Source organism: Salmo trutta, chromosome 20, assembly GCF_901001165.1.
Source record: "Salmo trutta chromosome 20, fSalTru1.1, whole genome shotgun sequence".
In the NCBI taxonomy this organism is placed as follows: Eukaryota; Metazoa; Chordata; class Actinopteri; order Salmoniformes; family Salmonidae; genus Salmo; species Salmo trutta.
In genome coordinates, this window is record NC_042976.1 from 49,347,387 (window position 1) to 49,366,451 (window position 19,065).

At 41.9% G+C, this 19,065-nt stretch overlaps 1 protein-coding gene across 2 annotated transcripts in view; it reads left to right on the top strand.

Annotated features, from left to right (window-relative positions):
* The window catches only part of LOC115156204 (poly(rC)-binding protein 3), a 172,179-nt gene that overhangs the window by 107,464 nt on the left and 45,650 nt on the right, over positions 1-19,065 (top strand). For both annotated transcript variants that reach the window (XM_029703584.1, XM_029703585.1), the window contains exons 5-11: positions 2,985-3,155; positions 12,408-12,431; positions 12,564-12,596; positions 12,695-12,811; positions 13,327-13,458; positions 13,882-14,010; positions 15,474-15,548. In XM_029703584.1, coding sequence (XP_029559444.1) covers positions 3,081-3,155; positions 12,408-12,431; positions 12,564-12,596; positions 12,695-12,811; positions 13,327-13,458; positions 13,882-14,010; positions 15,474-15,548 — 585 coding nt within the window. In that variant the 5' untranslated portion in view covers positions 2,985-3,080. The remainder of the gene's footprint in view (positions 1-2,984; positions 3,156-12,407; positions 12,432-12,563; positions 12,597-12,694; positions 12,812-13,326; positions 13,459-13,881; positions 14,011-15,473; positions 15,549-19,065) is intronic.

The window sequence follows — 19,065 nt, forward strand, 5'->3', positions numbered from 1 at the left end:
GTAGGCTACTTTCTAAATGTAATCTGTTACAGTAACTAGTTAACTGTCCAACATTTTAAACAGTAACCTAACTTTTGGATTATGCAAACTCAGTACCCTTCACAAACATCCCTTCTGAATGTAAAAGTAGTCCAATAAGTAATCATCTAGTTTTTAAAATATCTGTAATCTGATTACAATATTTTAACTGTTAACATAACTAATGTTACAGCAATTATTTTTCGTAATCAGATTACATGTTAGTGATTACATGTAATCAGTTACTCCCCAACCCTTCCCGAAATTCATAGCCAGGTGTGGAGGTGATGGATTTGCTGTCACCACGCAATTTGAGCTTCAGCGCAGTCTTGTGAAATATGATTATAGGATCTTAGCAAGGCTGCTGAACTCATTTTTAGACTGTGGCTTTAAATCACTTTCCAGCACTGGTGTACTGAAAAGCCTCTCTTGCTGAGAAGTCTGTCTGCCATGCCGGATGTTAAAGGTGTTTTAAAACTGTAAAGGTACAGTGGCAAGTGTACGATTGAGTTGAGATCTACTAGGGATGGTCACTAATTTCATGTGTTCGTTGTAAAACTTTTCTTATTGATTAATTTGATCCTACTTGTAACAACATCTGAGAAGCCTGTCCTGAATACAGTTTGAGAGGTGCTCCCTCTTGTGTTATAAACTCTCATGAAGATCATCCGTCATATCTATTCGAGCAGATCAGACCAGCATCAAAGTGTCACGGCTGTCGAAAGGAGTAGCGGACCAAAGCGCAGCGTGTGTGTAGTTCCACATTTTATTTACTCTGTGAAACTCATGCAATACATCAAAATAACTGAATAGACAAAAACAACAAACCGTGACACAGAGGAGAACAAACACTACTCAAAAATACAATAACCTACAAAACCCAGGAAGAAAAACCCCTTCGAAAATATGATCTCCAATTAGAGACAACGAGGACCAGCTGCCTCCAATTGGAGATCAACCCCCAAAAAAACAACATAGAAATAGAAAACTAGAACTAAACATAGATATAGAAAAAAAACACAAAACACTCCCTGTCACGCCCTGGCCTACTCTACCATAGAAAATAACATCTTACTATGGTCAGGACGTGACAGTACCCCCCCCCCAAAGGTGCAGACTCCGAATGCCACTAAACAAAAACAAAAGGGAGGGTTGGGTGGGTAACTCCTATCTATGGCGGCTCTAATGCAGTACACATAACCTTATCCTCCAGCAGAGGAGGCGGCTCTGGTTCGGGGCGTAACCCCCGCTGATCCCTCTGCTTTAGTACCACCGGACAGTGGATCGTCGTCGGAGGAACCGGACTGTAGGCCATCGCTGAAGACTCTGGGCTGCAGGCCGCCTCAGGAGGTTCTGAGATGCAGGCCGCCTCAGGAGGTTCTGAGATGCAGGCCGCCTCAGGAGGTTCTGGGATGCAGGCCACCTCAGGAGGTTCTGTACTAGGGAGCGTCGCTGGAGGCTCCGGACTGGGGAGCGTCGCTGGAGGCTCCGGACTGGGGATGCGCGCTGGAGGTCTGATGCGTGGGACTGGCATAGGTGGTGCCAGACTGGTAACACGCACCTCAGGGCGAGTGCAGGGAGGAGGCACAGGACGTACTGGGCTGTGGAGGCGCACTGTAGGGAGAGTGTGAGGAGTAGGCACAGGACGTACTGGGCTGTGGAGGCACACTGGAGGCCTGATGCGGGGGACCGGTACAGGTGGCACCGGGCTGATGACACGCACCTCAGGGTGAATGTGGAGAGGAGGCACAGGACGTACTGGGCTGTGGAGGCGCACTGAAGGGAGAGTGCGAGGAGCAGGCACAGGACGTACTGGGCTGTGGAGGCGCACCGGAGGTCTGGAGTATATGGCTGGCACAACCCGTCTTTGCTGGATGCTCAACCCAGCTCGACAACTGCAGGGTACGGGCACAGATCGCACCGGCCTGTGAGTGCGCACTGGCGACACAGTGCGCATCACCGCATAACACGGTGCCTGTCTCGTCACTCGCTCCCCACGGTAAGCACGGGAAGTTGGCTCAGGTCTCCACCCTGACTCCGCCAATCTCCCCGTGTGCCCCCCCGCAAAATGTTTTTGGGGGGCTGCCTCTCGCACTTGCCTCGTGGTCGGTATAGTGCCTCATAATATCGCCGCTCCGCCTTCGCTGCCTCAATTTCCTCCTTCGGCCGGCGATACTCCCCAGCCTGACTCCAGGGTCCTTTCCCATCCAGAATCTCCTCCCAGGTCCATTTCTGTTGCTCCTGGGCACGTTGCTTGGTCCTTTGATGGTGGGTGATTCTGTCACGGCTGTCGAAAGGAGTAGCGGACCAAAGCACAGCGTGTGTGTAGTTCCACATTTTTTTTACTCTGAAACTCATGCAATACATCAAAATAACTGAATAGACAGAAACAACAAACCGTGATGCAGATGATCATCAAACACTACTCAAAAATATAATATCCCAGAAAACCCAGGAAGAAAAATCCCTACTAAAATATGCTCTCCAATTAGAGACAACGAGGAGATCAATTGGAGATCAACCCAAAAAAACAACAACATAGGAATAGAAAACTAGAACTAAACATAGATATAGAAAACATAGGAAAAAAAACACAAAACACCCCCTGTCACGCCCTGACCTACTCTACCGTAGAAAATAACATCTTACTATGGTCAGGACGTGACACAAAGTCAATTCCAGCTATTTCAGTACATGGCTGGAATGAAACCTAATTAGATTTTAAATTGACTTTTTTAAATGTTATTATAGACAATCTCCTTCATGTAAACTGAAATTACATTTATTTACTAAATTGTCTGGAATCCAAATGAAATGGACCCAACATGAATGGTTATTATTGTTGTGTTCTGTATGGAAGAATTGGGTACTCATGTCTAAAATCAGTCACTCAACCTAAACTTTGATTAGTTGATTGAATGACCTAACCTTTCTGGGTATGTTGGTATCTCCTTGTTGTGTTCCAGGTGACTGGCTGGCTACTGTAACCATCACACTCCTCCCATTCCTGAGGAAACCCTCTTCACGACCACACTCCTCCTCTCTTCACCTCCACTCCCAGTATGGAACCCAACAAAGTCCAGCCAGAGGGCGGCCTCAATGTTACCCTCACCATCCGCCTCCTCATGCACGGCAAAGTAAGCAATCTCTAGTCTTCATACATCTCTGGTTAAGGAAGAGAAACCTAGATAATAGTTGATATGTGTCTGAATTACAGTAGCTCACCCAGAACATGGAATTATGAAATAAAGAGAATGTTTTCCTTTCATCTTGTCAGACCGTTTCTGCAAAACCAAACATTAACAAAACGAAATAAATTAAACCTCAAACATCATGCAGGTGTTGGAGATGGGGGTGTGTGCTAGTGGATCTGGGCAGGTGTGATGTAGTTGATGTTTGTATGAACTTTTCATTTGGATGTGTATGTTTTGTATCATTTATAAAACATAAATTCAAATAAAAAATTGTGATAATGTTATCTCACAACCAAACAGAAGCTAGATGGAAATGTGGTTGGAATGATTGTTGTTCTTAATTGGCAAGCTGGCTGCCGGTGACTCAGCTGCTGTCCTTCTGGGTGATGCTGAGTGCATGTGACCATGGGGGAGAGGTGAGAGAGTGTTAGCGCTCAAAGCCATCACTGCCCGGCTTCCCTAGTCGTACTGCACCAGACCAAGATGATAGAGAGTGATTGCATGCATATTTTGGTTTGGCAACAATTAGATTGGGTAGCTGTTCGACCTTTGCAAGTACATTGCAATTGTCACTTGGGCTCTTTGCTAGTGAATATGAAGTGATGCCTCGAAAAGCTGTGGTAACACTTTATATTAAGGTTCCTTAATAAACCATTTATAAACAGTTTATAAAGTGTACTTACAATATATTTATCATTGTTCTTACATTTCTAAATGTCAATAAGCAATATTTTAAGTCATTTACTCATTTATCAACACTATTTTAAATGATGTATTATTGTTTCATAAGATAATTAATAAGGTGTTTCATCATAGTATGTTCACAATGTGTAAATTATTAATAATGTACTTATAAACCAGCTATAAAGAAGTTATTGTCAACTCTTTTGATTATTTATAAGGCATTTGTTAATGGTTGATTAATATTTTGACTGAGAATTTATTTACATATTTTTAAATGTATTTATAATATTTCATGAATGGGATATTTATTAATTGGTAATGAGTGCATTTGTAAATGTGAGTACATGCACTTACTAATTCCTCAGTTGATGATTAACGTAAATCCTTATAAACCATTGACTAATTATTAATCAACTACTTTCAGCCCCTAATCTGCACTATACACACTGATTATACCAAACAAACATTAGGAACCCGTAACGACCGACGCTGGAGTCGAGAAGCAGGTACGGGGAGTTGGCATTTAATTAGGAATAGACAGGAGCAGCGTCAGCACATGAGTATACATCGACAAATGACAATTAATGCAGCAGCAGGGAACAGATATGAGGAACTGACAAATATAGGGGAGGTAATAAACTGGTGAGTCCAGGTGAGTCCAATAATACGCTGATGCATGTGATGGGGAAAGGCAGGTGTGCGTACTAATGGTTGCAGGAGTACGTAATGCTGGGAGCCTGGCGCGCGAGGGAGAGTGGGAGCAGGCGTGATAGAACCCCCCCTCAGAACAGCCTGGTGGGCCGTTCTTGTTACACACGGAAAACTGTTGAGCGTGAAAAACCCAGGGGCGTTGCAGTTCTTGACACAAACTGGTGCATCTGGCACCTACTACCATACTCTGTTCGAAGGCACTTTAATATTTTTTCTTACACTTTCACATTCTGAATGGCACACATACACAATCCATGTCTCAATTGTCTCAAGGCTTAAACATCCTTGTGTAACCTGTCTCCTCCCCTTCATCTACACTGATTGAAGTGGATTTAACAAGTTACATCATTGAGGGATCATAGCTTTCACCTGGATTCACCTGGTCAGTCTGTGTCATGGAAAGAGCAGGTGTTCTTAATGTTTTGTATACTCACTATACTCACTTGAAGTTCAGTCCTATGCCAATATGTTTTCACCACAGTGACGGACAAGGGATATGGCTTGAAAATGTACCCCTATCCAGGGATGGAAGGTATCACTGTACTCCTAACTTCCCCATTATCCAAGCTGCAAAATCGAGAAAATTGAAATACTGCTCATTTTTTATTAAACTACCTTTTTTAAGCATGTTAGGCTAGCGTGGAGCATCAGGTAATGTCTACTAATGTGGCCAGCTTTTGGGGACTAGCAAGTCATTTATAAATGCTCAGAAAGTATATATATAGTGCACACTTTAGATTAAATGGTTTATAAGTATTTTATAAGGATCTACATTAATCATCAACTGAGGTATTAGTAAGTGCATGTATTCACATTTATAAATGCACATATGCAAACAAGAAAATGCAAATCCACTAGGTGGCACTTCCTGTGGCCACTGATTTTAATGCAGGGCAACTGAAATCAGTTTTACCAAATTTTTACCAGGTAATTTTTACCAGCATGTCATTCCTACTTACAAGCAAAAACTCAAACAGGAAGTACCAGTGACGAGCTCAATACGAAAGTGGTCTTATGAAGTGGATGCTAAACTACAGGACAGTTTCACAGACTGGAAAATGTTGCCGGATTCATCCAATAACATTGAGTAGTTTACCACCTCAGCCACCGGCTTCATTAAGAAGTGCATCGACGATGTCGTTCCCACAATGACTGTACATACATATTCCAGCGAGAAGCTATGGATTACAGACAACATCCGCACTGAGCTAAAGGCTAGAGCTGCCGCTTTCAAGGAGCGGGACACTAATCCGGATGCTTATAAGAAATCCCGCTACGACCTCATTGGATGTGGCAAGGCTGGCAAACTATCACGGATTACAAAGGGGAACCCAGTCGCGAGCTGCCCAGTGAGTCAGATGAGCTACACTAAACAAAAATATGAATGCAGCATGCAACAATTTCAAAGACTTTACTGAGTTACAGTTAAAATAAGGAAATAATTAAATTGAAATAAATGTATTAGGCCCTAATCTATGGATTTCACATGACTGGTATTACAGACATACATCTGTTGGTCACAGTAACCTTAAAAATAAGGTAGGGGCATGGATCAGATAACCAGTCAGTATCTGGTGTGACCACCATTTGCCTCACATAGTGCGACACATCTTCTTCTCATAGAGTTAATCAGGCTGTTGATTCTGGCTTGTGGAATTTTGTCCCGGTCCTCTTCAATGGCTGTGCGAAGTTGCTGGATACTGGCGGGAACTCGAACACACTTCCAGGAATTGTGTACAGATCCTTGCGACATGAGGTGATGTTAGAGGATGAATGGCACAACAATGGCCCTAAGGATCTTGTCACGGTATCTCTGTGCATTCAAATTGCCATTGATAAAATGCAATTGTGTTTGTTGTCCATAGCTTATGCCTGCCCATACCATAACCCCACTGCCATCATGGGGCACTCTGTTCACAAAGTTGACATCAGCAAACCACTCGCCCATACGACGCCATACATGCTGTTGGTCATCTGCCTGTTACAGTTGAAACCGGGATTAATCCGTGAAAAGCACACATCTCCAGTGTGCCAGTGGCCATTGAAGATCAGCATTTGCCCACAGAAGTCGGTTACGATGACGAACAGCAATCAGGTCAAGACCCTGGTGTGGACATCGAGCATGCAGATGAGCTTCCCTGAGACGGTTTCTGACAGTTTTTGCAGAAATTTGTCAGTTGTGCAAACCCACAGTTTCATCAGCTGTCCGGGTGGCTGGTCTCAGACAATCCCGCAGGTGAAGAAGCTGGATGTGGAGATCCTGGGCTGGTGTGGTTACATGTCGTCTGTGGGTGTGAGGCCGGTTGGACGTACTGACAAATTCTCTAAAACAAAGTTGGCTCATTGAATATTGGACGTTGAACGTTCAATTCTCTGGCAACAGCTCTGGTGGACATTCCTGCAGTCAGCATGCCAATTGCATGCTCCCTCAAAACATGAGACATCTGTGGCATTGTGTTGTATGACAAAACTGCACATTTTAGTGTGGCCTTAGCCTATAGAGAGGAGGTCAGTGACCTGCAGTGTGTTGCCAGAACAACAACCTCTCCCTCAAACGTCAGCAAGAGAAAGGAGCTGATCGTGGACTACAGGAAACGGGAGCCAAGCATGCCCCCATCCACATCGACAGGGCTGTAGTGGAGCGAGTAGAGAGCTTCAAGTTCCTCAGTGTCCATATCACTAAGGAATTAACATGGTCCACACACACCAACACAGTCATGAAGAAGGCACGACAACGCCCGCCTCCCCCCCCCCCCCCCCCAGGAGACTGAAAAGATTTTGCATAGGCCCTACAGCTGCACCGTTAAGAGCATCATGACTGGCTGCATCACAGCTTGGTATGGCAACTGCTTGGCATCCGACCCCAAGGCGCTATAGAGGGTACCAGTACATAACTGGGGCAGAGCTCACTGCCATTCAGGACCTCTATTTCAGGAGGTGTCAGAGGAAGGCCCTAAAACTTCTGGAACTAACAGGACCTTGAACAGCTTCTACCCCCAAGCCATAAGACTGCTAAATAGTTAACCAAAAAGCTACCCGGACTATCTGCATTGACTCTCTTTGGACTTAGTCTTTGGACTAACTCCTTTGAATCATTATTATCTATCCTGTTACCTCATCACTTTACCCCTACCTATATCTACATTTCTACATCAATTAGGTCTTAACCTTGCACTATCGACTTGGTCCTGCTAGCCCGTGTATATAGCCAAGTTATCCTTACTCATTATGTATTTGTTCATTGTATTATTCTCTATGCATTGTTGGGAAGGGGCCATAAGAAAATATTTCACTGTTAGTCTTGACCTGTTTTTTACAAAGCGTGTGACAAATACAAATGTATTTTATTTGACTCATTAACAATTAATAAATATCTCATTGATGATATATATAAATACATTTATAAATATGTAAAGAAATGGTGAGTCAAACCATGAGTAACAATTAGGCGGAAATTGCCACCTAGAGACATGGTATTGAAAGGATTAATCAGCCATTACCAAATGCCTAAAAATAACCTTATGAGTTGACAATAATTCATTTTTTTATACCACAGCGTTGTTGAATACTCATTTCTGATTGGCTAGAAGGGCATTATAGAATGGACATTAAAGCTGGATAACGGGACAGTAGGAAAAGATATAGGGAAACTTGCAAGTGCCTACACATGCAGACCATATTTGCTACAAACTTATAGAAAGCTAAACCAATAACTACACAAACTTAATTTCAATGAGTTGTAAACGCAGATCCGACGAGGTAAAAACATAGCTAGTTAGCTAGCATTGATTTGTTTTTGCAGAGACACATTTTTGGAGTGCGTCTTATGACCTAACATCGTCAGTGATGAGCATGAATTTCTCCAGTAACCTTCACGGCTCCCCCAAAGCTGTCAAATCCTCCGACATGTTTTTAGTGTGACCAGCTGTTTTCAGCAACGGATATTTTTGAATTTGGTCATCATATTGGCAGCTTTGCAAGAAGAAAAAATGGATCTTGCGATCTCCTCATAATTAACAGTCAGTGTTGACGAGTGTCCTGACGAGAAAGCAAACTTTTATAGCTATGACAGGCAAAATCTGCATTATCAGCTCATTGGTATGGATGTATACAAATGAATGTCAATAGAAAACAACTGCTTAATTGTTATTCTGGCTGCAGAGGTCATGACTGTGCTAGCTGTAGCTAGATGGCTAGCTAGCAAGCAAGGGATAAGATCATTGCCAGCGAGAATGGCAATGTAACATAAATAACAAAAGACTGGGTCACGTCCATAAATATCGAAGTTATCGAACAAATGACTGGGTCACGTCTCTAGCAACCAAAAGATGAGAAAGTATGACTTCACATGCAGTACCAGTCAAAAGTTTGGACAAATCTTCTCATTCCATGGTTTTTCTTTTTTTTACTCTTTTCTACATTGTAGAATAATAGTGAAGACATCAAAACAATGAAAAAACACAAATGGAATCACATAGTAACCCAAAAAAATGTGAAACAAATCAAAATAGATTTTATTTTTGAGATTCTTCAAAATAGCCACCCTTTGCCTTGATGACAGCTTTACACACGCTTGGCATTCTCTCAACCAGCTTCGTGAGGTAGTCACATGGAATGCCATCATTACTTTAAGACATGAAGTTCAGTCAATACTGAAGATCTCAAGCAAGTTTCTTCAAATGCAGTCACAAAAACCATCAAGATCTATGATGAAACTGGCTCTCATGAGGACTGCCAGAGGAAATGAAGAACCAGAGTTACATCTGCTGCAGAGGGTAAGTTCATTAGATTTAACTCCACCTCAGATTGCAGCCAAAATAAATGCTCAACATCAATTGTTCAGAGGAGACTGCATGTATCAGGCCTTCACGGTCAAATTGCTGCAAAGAAACCATTACTAAAGGACCCCAATAAGAACAATATACTTGCTTGGGCCAAGAAACACGAGCAATGGACATTAGACCAGTGGAAATTTGTCCTTTGGTCTGATGATTCCAAATTTGGGATTTTTAGTTCCAACCCCGCCGTGTTTTTGTGAGACGCAGAGTAGATGAACGGATGATCTCGGAATGTTTGGTTCCCACCGTGAAGCATGGAGGAGGAGGTGTGATGGTGTGGGGGTGCTTTTCTGGTGACACTGTCAGTGATTTATTCAGAATTCAAGGCACACATAACCAGCATAACTACCACAGTATTCTACAGCAATACGCCATCCCATCTGGTTTGCGCTTAGTGGGACTATCACTTGTTTTTTAATAGGACAATGAACCAAAACACACCATCAGGCTGTGTAAGGGCTACTTGACCAAGGAGAGTGATGGGTTGCTGCATCTGATGACCTGTCCTCCACAATCACACAACCTCAACCCAGTTGAGATGGTTTGGGATGGGTTGGATCACAGAGTAAAGGAAAATCAGCCAACAAGTGCTCAACATACAGTTGAAGTCGGAAGTTTACATACACTTATGTTGGAGTCATTAAATCTTGTTGTTTAACCACTCCACACATTTCTTGTTAACAAACTATAGTTTTGGCAAGTCGGTTAGGACATCTACTTTGTGCATGACACAAGTACTTTTTCCAACAATTGTTTACAGACAGATTATTTCACTTATAATTCACTGAATCACAATTCCAGTGGGTCAGAAGTTTACAGACACTAAATTGACTGTGCCTTTAAACAGCTTGGAAAATTCCAGAAAATTATGCCATGGCTTTAGAAGCTTCTGGTTCATCCTTAGGAGCAATTTCCAAACGCCTGAAGGTACGACGTTCATCTGTACAAACAATAGTACGCAAGTATAAACACCATGGGTGTAATGGCCGTCGAAGGGAGTAGACCAAGGTGCAGCGTGTTTAGTGCTCATACTTGTATTTATTATACTGAAACACTATAAACAAAACAAGAAAACGACAGCCAGCAGTTCTGTCAGGTTAACATGAACTAAACAGAAAGTAATCACCCACAAAACCCAAAGGAAAACAGGCTACCTAAGTATGGCTCCCAATCAGCAACAACAATGTACAGCTGTCCCTGATTGAGAGCCATACCAGGCCAAAACAAATAAATACAAAACATAGAAAAAAGGACATAGAATGCCCACCCTAGTCACACCCTGGCCTAACCAAAATAGAGAATAAAACCCTCCCTATGACCAGGGCGTGACAATGGGACCATGCAGCCGTCATACCGCTCAGGAAGGAGACGCGTTTTGTCTCCTAGAGATGAACGTACTTTGGTGCGAAAAGTGCAAATCAGTCCCAGAACAACAGCAAAGGACCGTGTGAAGATTCTGGAGGAAACAGGTACAAAAGTATCTATATCCACAGTAAAACGAGTCCTATATCGACATAACCTGAAAGGCCGCTCAGCAAGGAAGAAGCCACTGCTCCAAAACCGCCATAAAAAGCCATACTACGGTTTGCAACTGCACATGGAGACAAAGATCGTACCTCTTGGAGAAATATCCTCTGGTCTGATGAAACAAAAATAGAACTGTTTGGCCATAATGACCATCATTATGTTTGGAGGAAAAAGGGGGATGCTTGTAAGCCGAAGAACACCATCCCAACTGTGAAGCACAGGGGTGGCAGCATCATGTTGTGGGGGTGCTTTGCTGCAGGAGGGACTGGTGCACTTTACAAAATAGATGGCATCATGAGGGAGGAAAATTATGTGAATATATTGAAGCAACATCTCAAGACATCAGTCAGGAAGTTAAAGCTTGGTCGCAAATGGGTCTTCCAAATGGACAATGACCCCAAGCATACTTCCAAAGTTGTGGCAAAATGGCTTAAGGACAACACAGTTAAGGTATTGGAGTGGCAGTCACAAAGCCCTGACATCAATCCTGTAGAAAATGTGTGGGCAGAACTGAAAAAGTGTGTGCGAGCAAGGAGGGCTACAAACCTGACTCAGTTACACCAGCTCTGTCAGGAGGAATAGGCCAAAATTCATGCAACTTATTGTGGGAAGCTTGTGGAAGGCTACCCGAAACGTTTGACCCAAGTTAAACAATTTAAAGGCAATGCTACCATATACTAATTGAGTGTATGTAAAATTCTGACCCACCAGGAATTTGATGAAAGAAATAAAAGCTGAAATAAATCCTTCTCTCTACTATTATTCTGACATTTCACATTCTTAAAGTAAAGTGGTTATCCTAACTGACCAAATACAGGGCATTTTTACTAGGATTAAATGTCAGGAATTGTGAGTTTAAATGTATTTGGCTAAGGTGTATGTAAACTTCCGACTTCAACTGTATGTAAGGGATAAATGCTGACATTCTGTAGATTACCTTGGAAGTAATGGACGACGCAGCGGGATGAGGTGGAGCCAAGTCCCTTTGCAGAGTTAATTATTTTAAGGTCATGTACAGAACGGAGGCGTTTATCTCACTTATATCACAGTTGCCAAAGAAAACAATATGAAAGCACACATTTACCGGTATAAATTCTAATATAATAATAAAAAAAACGAGGTTTAATGACTCCAACCTAAGTGTAATTAAACTTCCGACTTCATCTGTAGCTGGTTAAGTAAATTAGTAGTTCATTATAAATCCTTTACAAATTGTGAACATACTATGATCAAATACCTTATTAAATAAATAATTTACTAATTATAAATAAATGTTAAGTAAACTCTTTACAAAGTGTTTAAAATTATTTGTTAAGGGACCTTAACATGAAGTGTTACCAAAGCAGTATCAATAACCTTATTGTTAGCATTGAGATTACCCTAAAATGTTAATAACAACTACTATTTTATGTTCATGTTCCCTTATTTGTTTTAGGAGGTTGGAAGTATTATTGGCAAGGTATGCAAGAGTTCGTATTTATCACGCACTTGTACATAACACAATCACAAGAATAATAGTTACCAGATGCACTGTATCAGAAAAAATATAATTACTTGAGATTATTGTAAACATTTAATGTTTTTATACCAGAAAGGGGAAACAGTGAAGAAAATGCGCGAGGAGGTGCGTTGTCAATCACCTTTTTCTTCCATTATACACTTTTATCATGAGAGTTAATCAATCCCAGGGCTGCTCATAATGACGTCTGTTATTATTCACAGAGCGGAGCAAGAATCAACATCTCTGAGGGCAACTGCCCCGAGAGGATCGTCACCATCACAGGCCCAACAGACGCCATCTTTAAGGCCTTTGCCATGATTGCCTATAAGTTTGAGGAGGTATCATAATTTCTCTTGTCCTAAATAACTTCTATACGCAGAGGCAGGAGTGCTACCACTGCTTGGGTGAGGACAAATAGAGAATAGCTTCAGATGGTGCTCTCCTTGGGAGGGTTGCTGATTTTGTCTTCATATTCAGACGAATTCAAGGCACTCTTCAACCTTGTGAAAATATAAAATGTCTTAATTAGTTTGGCATAGTAACTAATAAAAACATGAAACCATTTTTTTGAAGCCAGTATGTGAAGCCAAAAAGTTTGCCAGGTTTTTATATTTTTAATTCCTGTGGGTATGCCAATTTAATAAAAGCATTTAACATTTAGGCAAAACAAATAAAAAAATTATGAAGAATAACCTCCTTTACTTTCTTTAACCGTGGTCCAACAAAACCGATTTGCCAACAAAAGGGAGAAACATAAATGGCCTTGGAAAGAAGGTGTAGTAAACATCAAAGTAAGATATGTCTTACACAGGCAACTGTTTCTTATGCTTGACCAGATTATATCCCATTCCAGGATATAATCAATTCCATGAGCAACAGTCCAGCCACCAGCAAGCCCCCTGTCACTCTGCGTCTGGTGGTGCCAGCCAGCCAGTGTGGATCTCTCATTGGGAAGGGAGGTTCCAAGATAAAGGAGATGAGAGAGGTACGGTACAGTACAGGTACAGTAGCAGGCTATACCATGAACATCAGACATGGATCATGGACTCAAGATGATGCCAAGATTGTTTGCATTCTGATTCTTTACCCTTCTACCAGAAGTGTGCACTTGCTCACTCCTCAATTTACTATACTTCACTTCTGTCTTATGACTGTTGCCTATACTAAATAAAGCCAACAAACTTGTCATACTAGGCAATGCCCCTCACCGTATTACTTGAGTTGTCAATGGCTCTGTGTCTTTGTGAGTGTGACCTTATGTTGTTATTTCCAATATCAATGTGATCTGTACATGTTGATTGTCTTTACTCAGGAGCTCAAGATGCGAGATAAATAAGGCCAATTTACAGTAAGTGAATTGAATTGAACTGGAACTATGTCTCACTGTGCCATGTCTATCTCTCCCCAGTCCACAGGGGCACAGGTTCAGGTGGCAGGGGACATGCTGCCTAACTCCACAGAGCGTGCCGTGACAATCTCTGGGACCCCTGAAGCCATAATCCAATGTGTCAAACAAATCTGTGTGGTCATGCTGGAGGTAAAGTATGTTGGAGGGAGAGGTGTTTTTCAGTGCAATAAAATGTGAATCTAGCCACCAAAACCCACATAGCCAGAACAAAGATACAGAGAGAGTCATGCTACTGCTGGCACTCTGAATGGTCTCTGTCCCTAGTCCCCTTCCAAGATACTCCTGCTGTGATGGTAAAAAAAAATCTGACATAATGGACTGAACATAATATAGTAATTCTCCAGTAACAACGTTATAGTTCCAGAAGTTTCAGGGGTCAGACAAAACCAATTTGTGTGCTCTGACAGAGAGATCTGGATGACTCATTTCATTCATTTTAAATTAACATCACATTTAGAAATAAAACCGTAATTCAAATATCCTATCTCACAACATGGGAAGAGTGTTATTTTACCTTTAACTCAGAAATGTGGTCTAGACACAGCTTTTGATCGAATCAGTCAACTAGTTATTATTGCCCCAATTTTCCCCATCGAAGTCAACAATTTCTTGTTCCTGGTTGGACTGAAATAGGTTTGTTACTCATTTTGGGTGCCGATGTGTTTATATTTAGGTGCAGGAGCATATTCTATAAACAGAAGTTCAAGCAGTAGAAAATTTGAGGTGCCAGTACTCAACTCCGGTGAGCTCCTGCCCAAGTCAAGCACTGCTGGTTGATAGTCTACTTACTAATGTACAGATTATTCTTGTCTGATAACCAGTTAAACTGACATGTAGCTTTTGTCTTACAATGGCTAGTGATACAATTTGATGGAGTTAATCATCACCCAAAGTGTATGTGTACTGCCACATTAATGTATAATGTCTTACTCAAGCAGCTCTCTAAGGCTGTGTTTATACATCCATTCTAAGAGCCCAATATTTTTTTCATATCCAATATTTTTTTCTGACTTTCCACACTCAGTTTTATGTGACCCATATCAGATTTGCACATTCACACTGATGTAGCCTCTGAAATATCACACAGATGCAATGCTCATTTCCTGTCAGTGTTCCTTTAATGTTTTGGGGGGTTGTTGTGGTAACGGCAGGTCACGTGCGAAAAAAAACATCTGATCTGATGTTGTTAATGGAACATCGGAATTGTATCAGGATCGAGAACTACATACGAAAATGTGGAATAAGTCAAAACTCAAAAGATCAGATTCCATGTGGTTTTTGCTGTTAACACATTCAGCTGCAGCTGCCCCTATACTTTACATTATTAAAACACCCAGCCGTCTTTCAATATTTATTTTCAAGATATGGCGAATAGAATGCTACAGTCAGGAATAGACAAACTCCTCACAAAAACACTGGGCTGGGAAAACACATCTGTCTGAAACGGCACCCTATTCCCTCTATAATGCATGACTTAGGTGACATTTTGGATGTAATCTTTGTCTCCCTCGTCTCTCTTGTCAAACCCACGGCCACACACTCAGTCCTGGTCTAACGCTCTTTCTGTGTCTTCCCTCTTCCTCTTCTCCTAGTCCCCACCAAAAGGTGCCACCATTCCCTACCGCCCAAAGCCCGCCTCCACCCCCGTAATTTTTTCAGGTGGCCAGGTAAGAGCCGAGCTGCTGGTGGCATCCACAGCCAACATCAGCCTTTTATTGCAGCACCAGCCGCTGCCTGTTAGTGCACTCAGATTTTCTCACCTTCACACTCACTCGCATTCCGCCCCCCTTCGTGTAAAGCCCAATGTACAAAGTTCAGAGCAGCCATGATAGTTAGCGTGGCCCTTTATTACATTCTAACAAACCTTGTTTGATTGGCTCTTATCTAGTTGTGGACGTCTATATGACGTATAGACTATCTATATTTGTTGAACTTTGTTGCAACCTAAATGTTAGGCAGGGTAAAGCTAGGCCAAGAGGGAGGGAGGGATATAGTGAAGGAGCTTGTTGCAGGTTACTACTCAATAGAGGGCCAGTATAGTTTGCAACGGTGGTGCTTTAGGACCCCTGTTCACAGAGGTTTTTGTTCCGACTTTCACTTAGTTCTGTTCTATTAATTTCAAGTCCACCTCTTGACAGTAGCATTAAAATGATAACCAGGGGTTGTGATGGGGTTTTGGAACAAAAACCTGCAAAATGAGGGGTCCTTTAGGATGTCAAGACCGAAATGAACAGCATGGCTATTGGACAGCATGGCTATTGGACTATTAACACGATGAGGGGTCCTTTAGGATGTCAGGACCAAAATGAACAGCATGGCTATTGGACTTTTAACACCTTTGTGGGTTAACCATCGGAAGAGAAAATTTAAGTTCAGATTGTGTTTCAAAACACTCATAACTAATGACTTGCATGCAAGCTCTAATTGTACAGTGCACCCCTCCTCTTTCAAAAATATATAATATCCTTTTAACATTCCTGATGACTTGTTAACATCTTTTTAAAGGTAGACTCAGCGATATGACGTACACTACATCTCATTCCAAAAGAATGGGCATTAACATGGAGTTGGTCTCCTCTTTGCTGCTATAATAGCCTTGACCAAAGTTGCTTGGACAGAGCTAAAATGAATCATTGACCTATTCTGTGCAACTACGCTGCCAGCTACTAACTATTTGTTTAGTAAGGCCTTCAAGCATTTAAGTAGTAGATCAAAACTACATTTTCTGTGCACTTTTTGTGAATATATATGGGGAGTCAGAAACAGGGTAATCCAACACAACAATATATATGCACAAACTGTAACAGGTCATGTGGCATCAATGATTCGAAGAACAGGAGCGACCATGCTATGCTTACTATAGATTATCAAGTTCAAAATCTGCTTGAAAATATCAAAGTAAGATACTCCCTTAACCACAGATGTACATGGGCAACATTCAAGAATATACTTGGTGACATTTACGACGGTGCAATGTACAAAACTTTTTAGTCCGAGGGGAATCCTTAAAAATAAATCAAATCAAATTGTATTTGTCATATACTTCATGAAGAACAGGTGTTTTATATTTTTATTTGCATATTCTTATTCATTCCTTTACACTTGTGTGTATAAGGTAGTTGTTGTGAAATTTTTAGGTTAGATTACTTGTTAGATATTACTGCATGGTCGGAACTAGAAGCACAAGCATTTCACTACACTCGCACTAACATCTGCTAACCATGTGTATGTGATAAATAAAATTTGATTTGATTTGACTAACAGTGAAATTATTACTTACAAGCCCTTCCCAACAATGCAGAGAGATTTTTGGGGGAAATAATAGAAAAATAGAAACAATTCAAAAATAATAACAAGGAATAAATACACAATGAGCAACGATAACTTGGCTATATATACGGGGTACCATTACCAAGTCAATGTCCAGGGGTACGGGGTAATTGAGGTAGATAAACTACATGGCCAAAGTATGTGGACATTTTGGGGCTTCCAATGTTGACTTCCTCATTCAAGTACCAAGAACAAAGTACAGAAAAAGTGTTCAAGCTGAAGTCAATACAATGTAGCAGTGCATAAACTACATGACCAAAGTATGTGGACACCTGCTCGTTGTGGTCCACCCATTGCTGCTATAACAGCCTTCCCACTCTTCTGGGAAGGCTTTCCACTAGATGTTGGAACATTGCCGCGGGAACTTGCTTCCGTTCAACCACAAGAGCATTAGTGAGGTCAGTCATGGCCAAAAGTTTTGAGAATGACACAAATATTAATTTCCACAAAGTTTGCTGCTTCAGTGTCTTTAGATTTTTTTTGTCAGATGTTACTATGGAATACTGAAGTATAATTACAAGCATTTCATAAGTGTCAAAGGCTTTTATTGACAATTACATGAAGTTGATGTAGAGTCAATATTTGCAGTGTTGATCCTTCTTTTTCAAGACCTCTGCAATTCGCCCTGACATGCTGTCAATTAACTTCTGGGCCCCATCCTGATTGATGGCAGCCCATTGTTGCATAATCAATGCTTGGAGTTTGTCAGAATGTGTGGGTTTTTGCTTGTCCACCCGCCTCTTGGGACTTGACCACAAGTTCTCAATGGGATTAAGGTCTGGGGAGTTTCCTGGCCATGGACCCAAAATATTGATGTTTTGTTCCCCGAGCCACTTAGTTATCACTTTTTCCTTGTGGCAAGGTGCTCCATCATGCTGGAAAAGGCATTGTTTGTCACCAAACTGTTCCTGGATGGTTGGGAGAAGTTGCTCTCGGAGGATGTGTTGGTACCATTCTTTATTCATGGCTGTGTTCTTAGGCAAAATTGTGAGTGAGCCCACTCCCTTGGCTGAGAAGCAACCCCACACATGAATGGTCTCAGGATGCTTTACTGTTGGCATGACACAGGACTGATGGTAGCGCTCACCTTGTCTCCTCCGGCCAAGCTTTTTTCCAGATGCCCCAAACAATTGGAAAGGGGATTCATCAGAGAAAATGACTTTACCCCAGTCCTCAGCAGTCCAATCCTTGTACCTTTTGCAGAATATCAGTCTGTCCCTGATGTTTTTCCTGGAGAAAAGTGGCTTCTTTGCTGCCCTTCGTGACACCAGGCCATCCTCCAAACGTCTTTGCCCCACTGTGCGTGCAGATGCACTCACACCTGCCTGCTGCCATCCCTGAGCAAGCTCTGTACTGGTGGTGCCCCGATCCCGCAGCTGAATCAACTTTAGGAGACGGTCCTGGCGCTTGCTGGACTTTCTTGGGCGCCCTGAAGCCTTCTTCACAACAATTGAACCGCTCTCCTTGAAGTTCTTGATGATCCGATAAATGGTTGATTTAGGTGCAATCTTTCTGGCAGCAATATCCTTGCCTGTGAAGCCCTTTTTGTGCAAAGCAATGATGACGGCACGTGTTTCCTTGCAGGTAACCATGATTGACAAAGGAAGAGCAATGATTCCAAGCACCACCCTCCTTTTGAAGATTCCAGTCTATTATTCGAACTCAATCAGCATGACAGAGTGATCTCCAGCCTTGTCCTCGTCAACACTTACACCTGTGTTAATGAGAGAATCACTGACATGATGTCAGGTGGTCCTTTTGTGGCAGGGCTGAAATGCAGTGGAAATGTTTTTTGGGGATTCAGTTCATTTGCATGGCAAAGAGGGACTTTGCAATTAATTGCAATTCATCTGA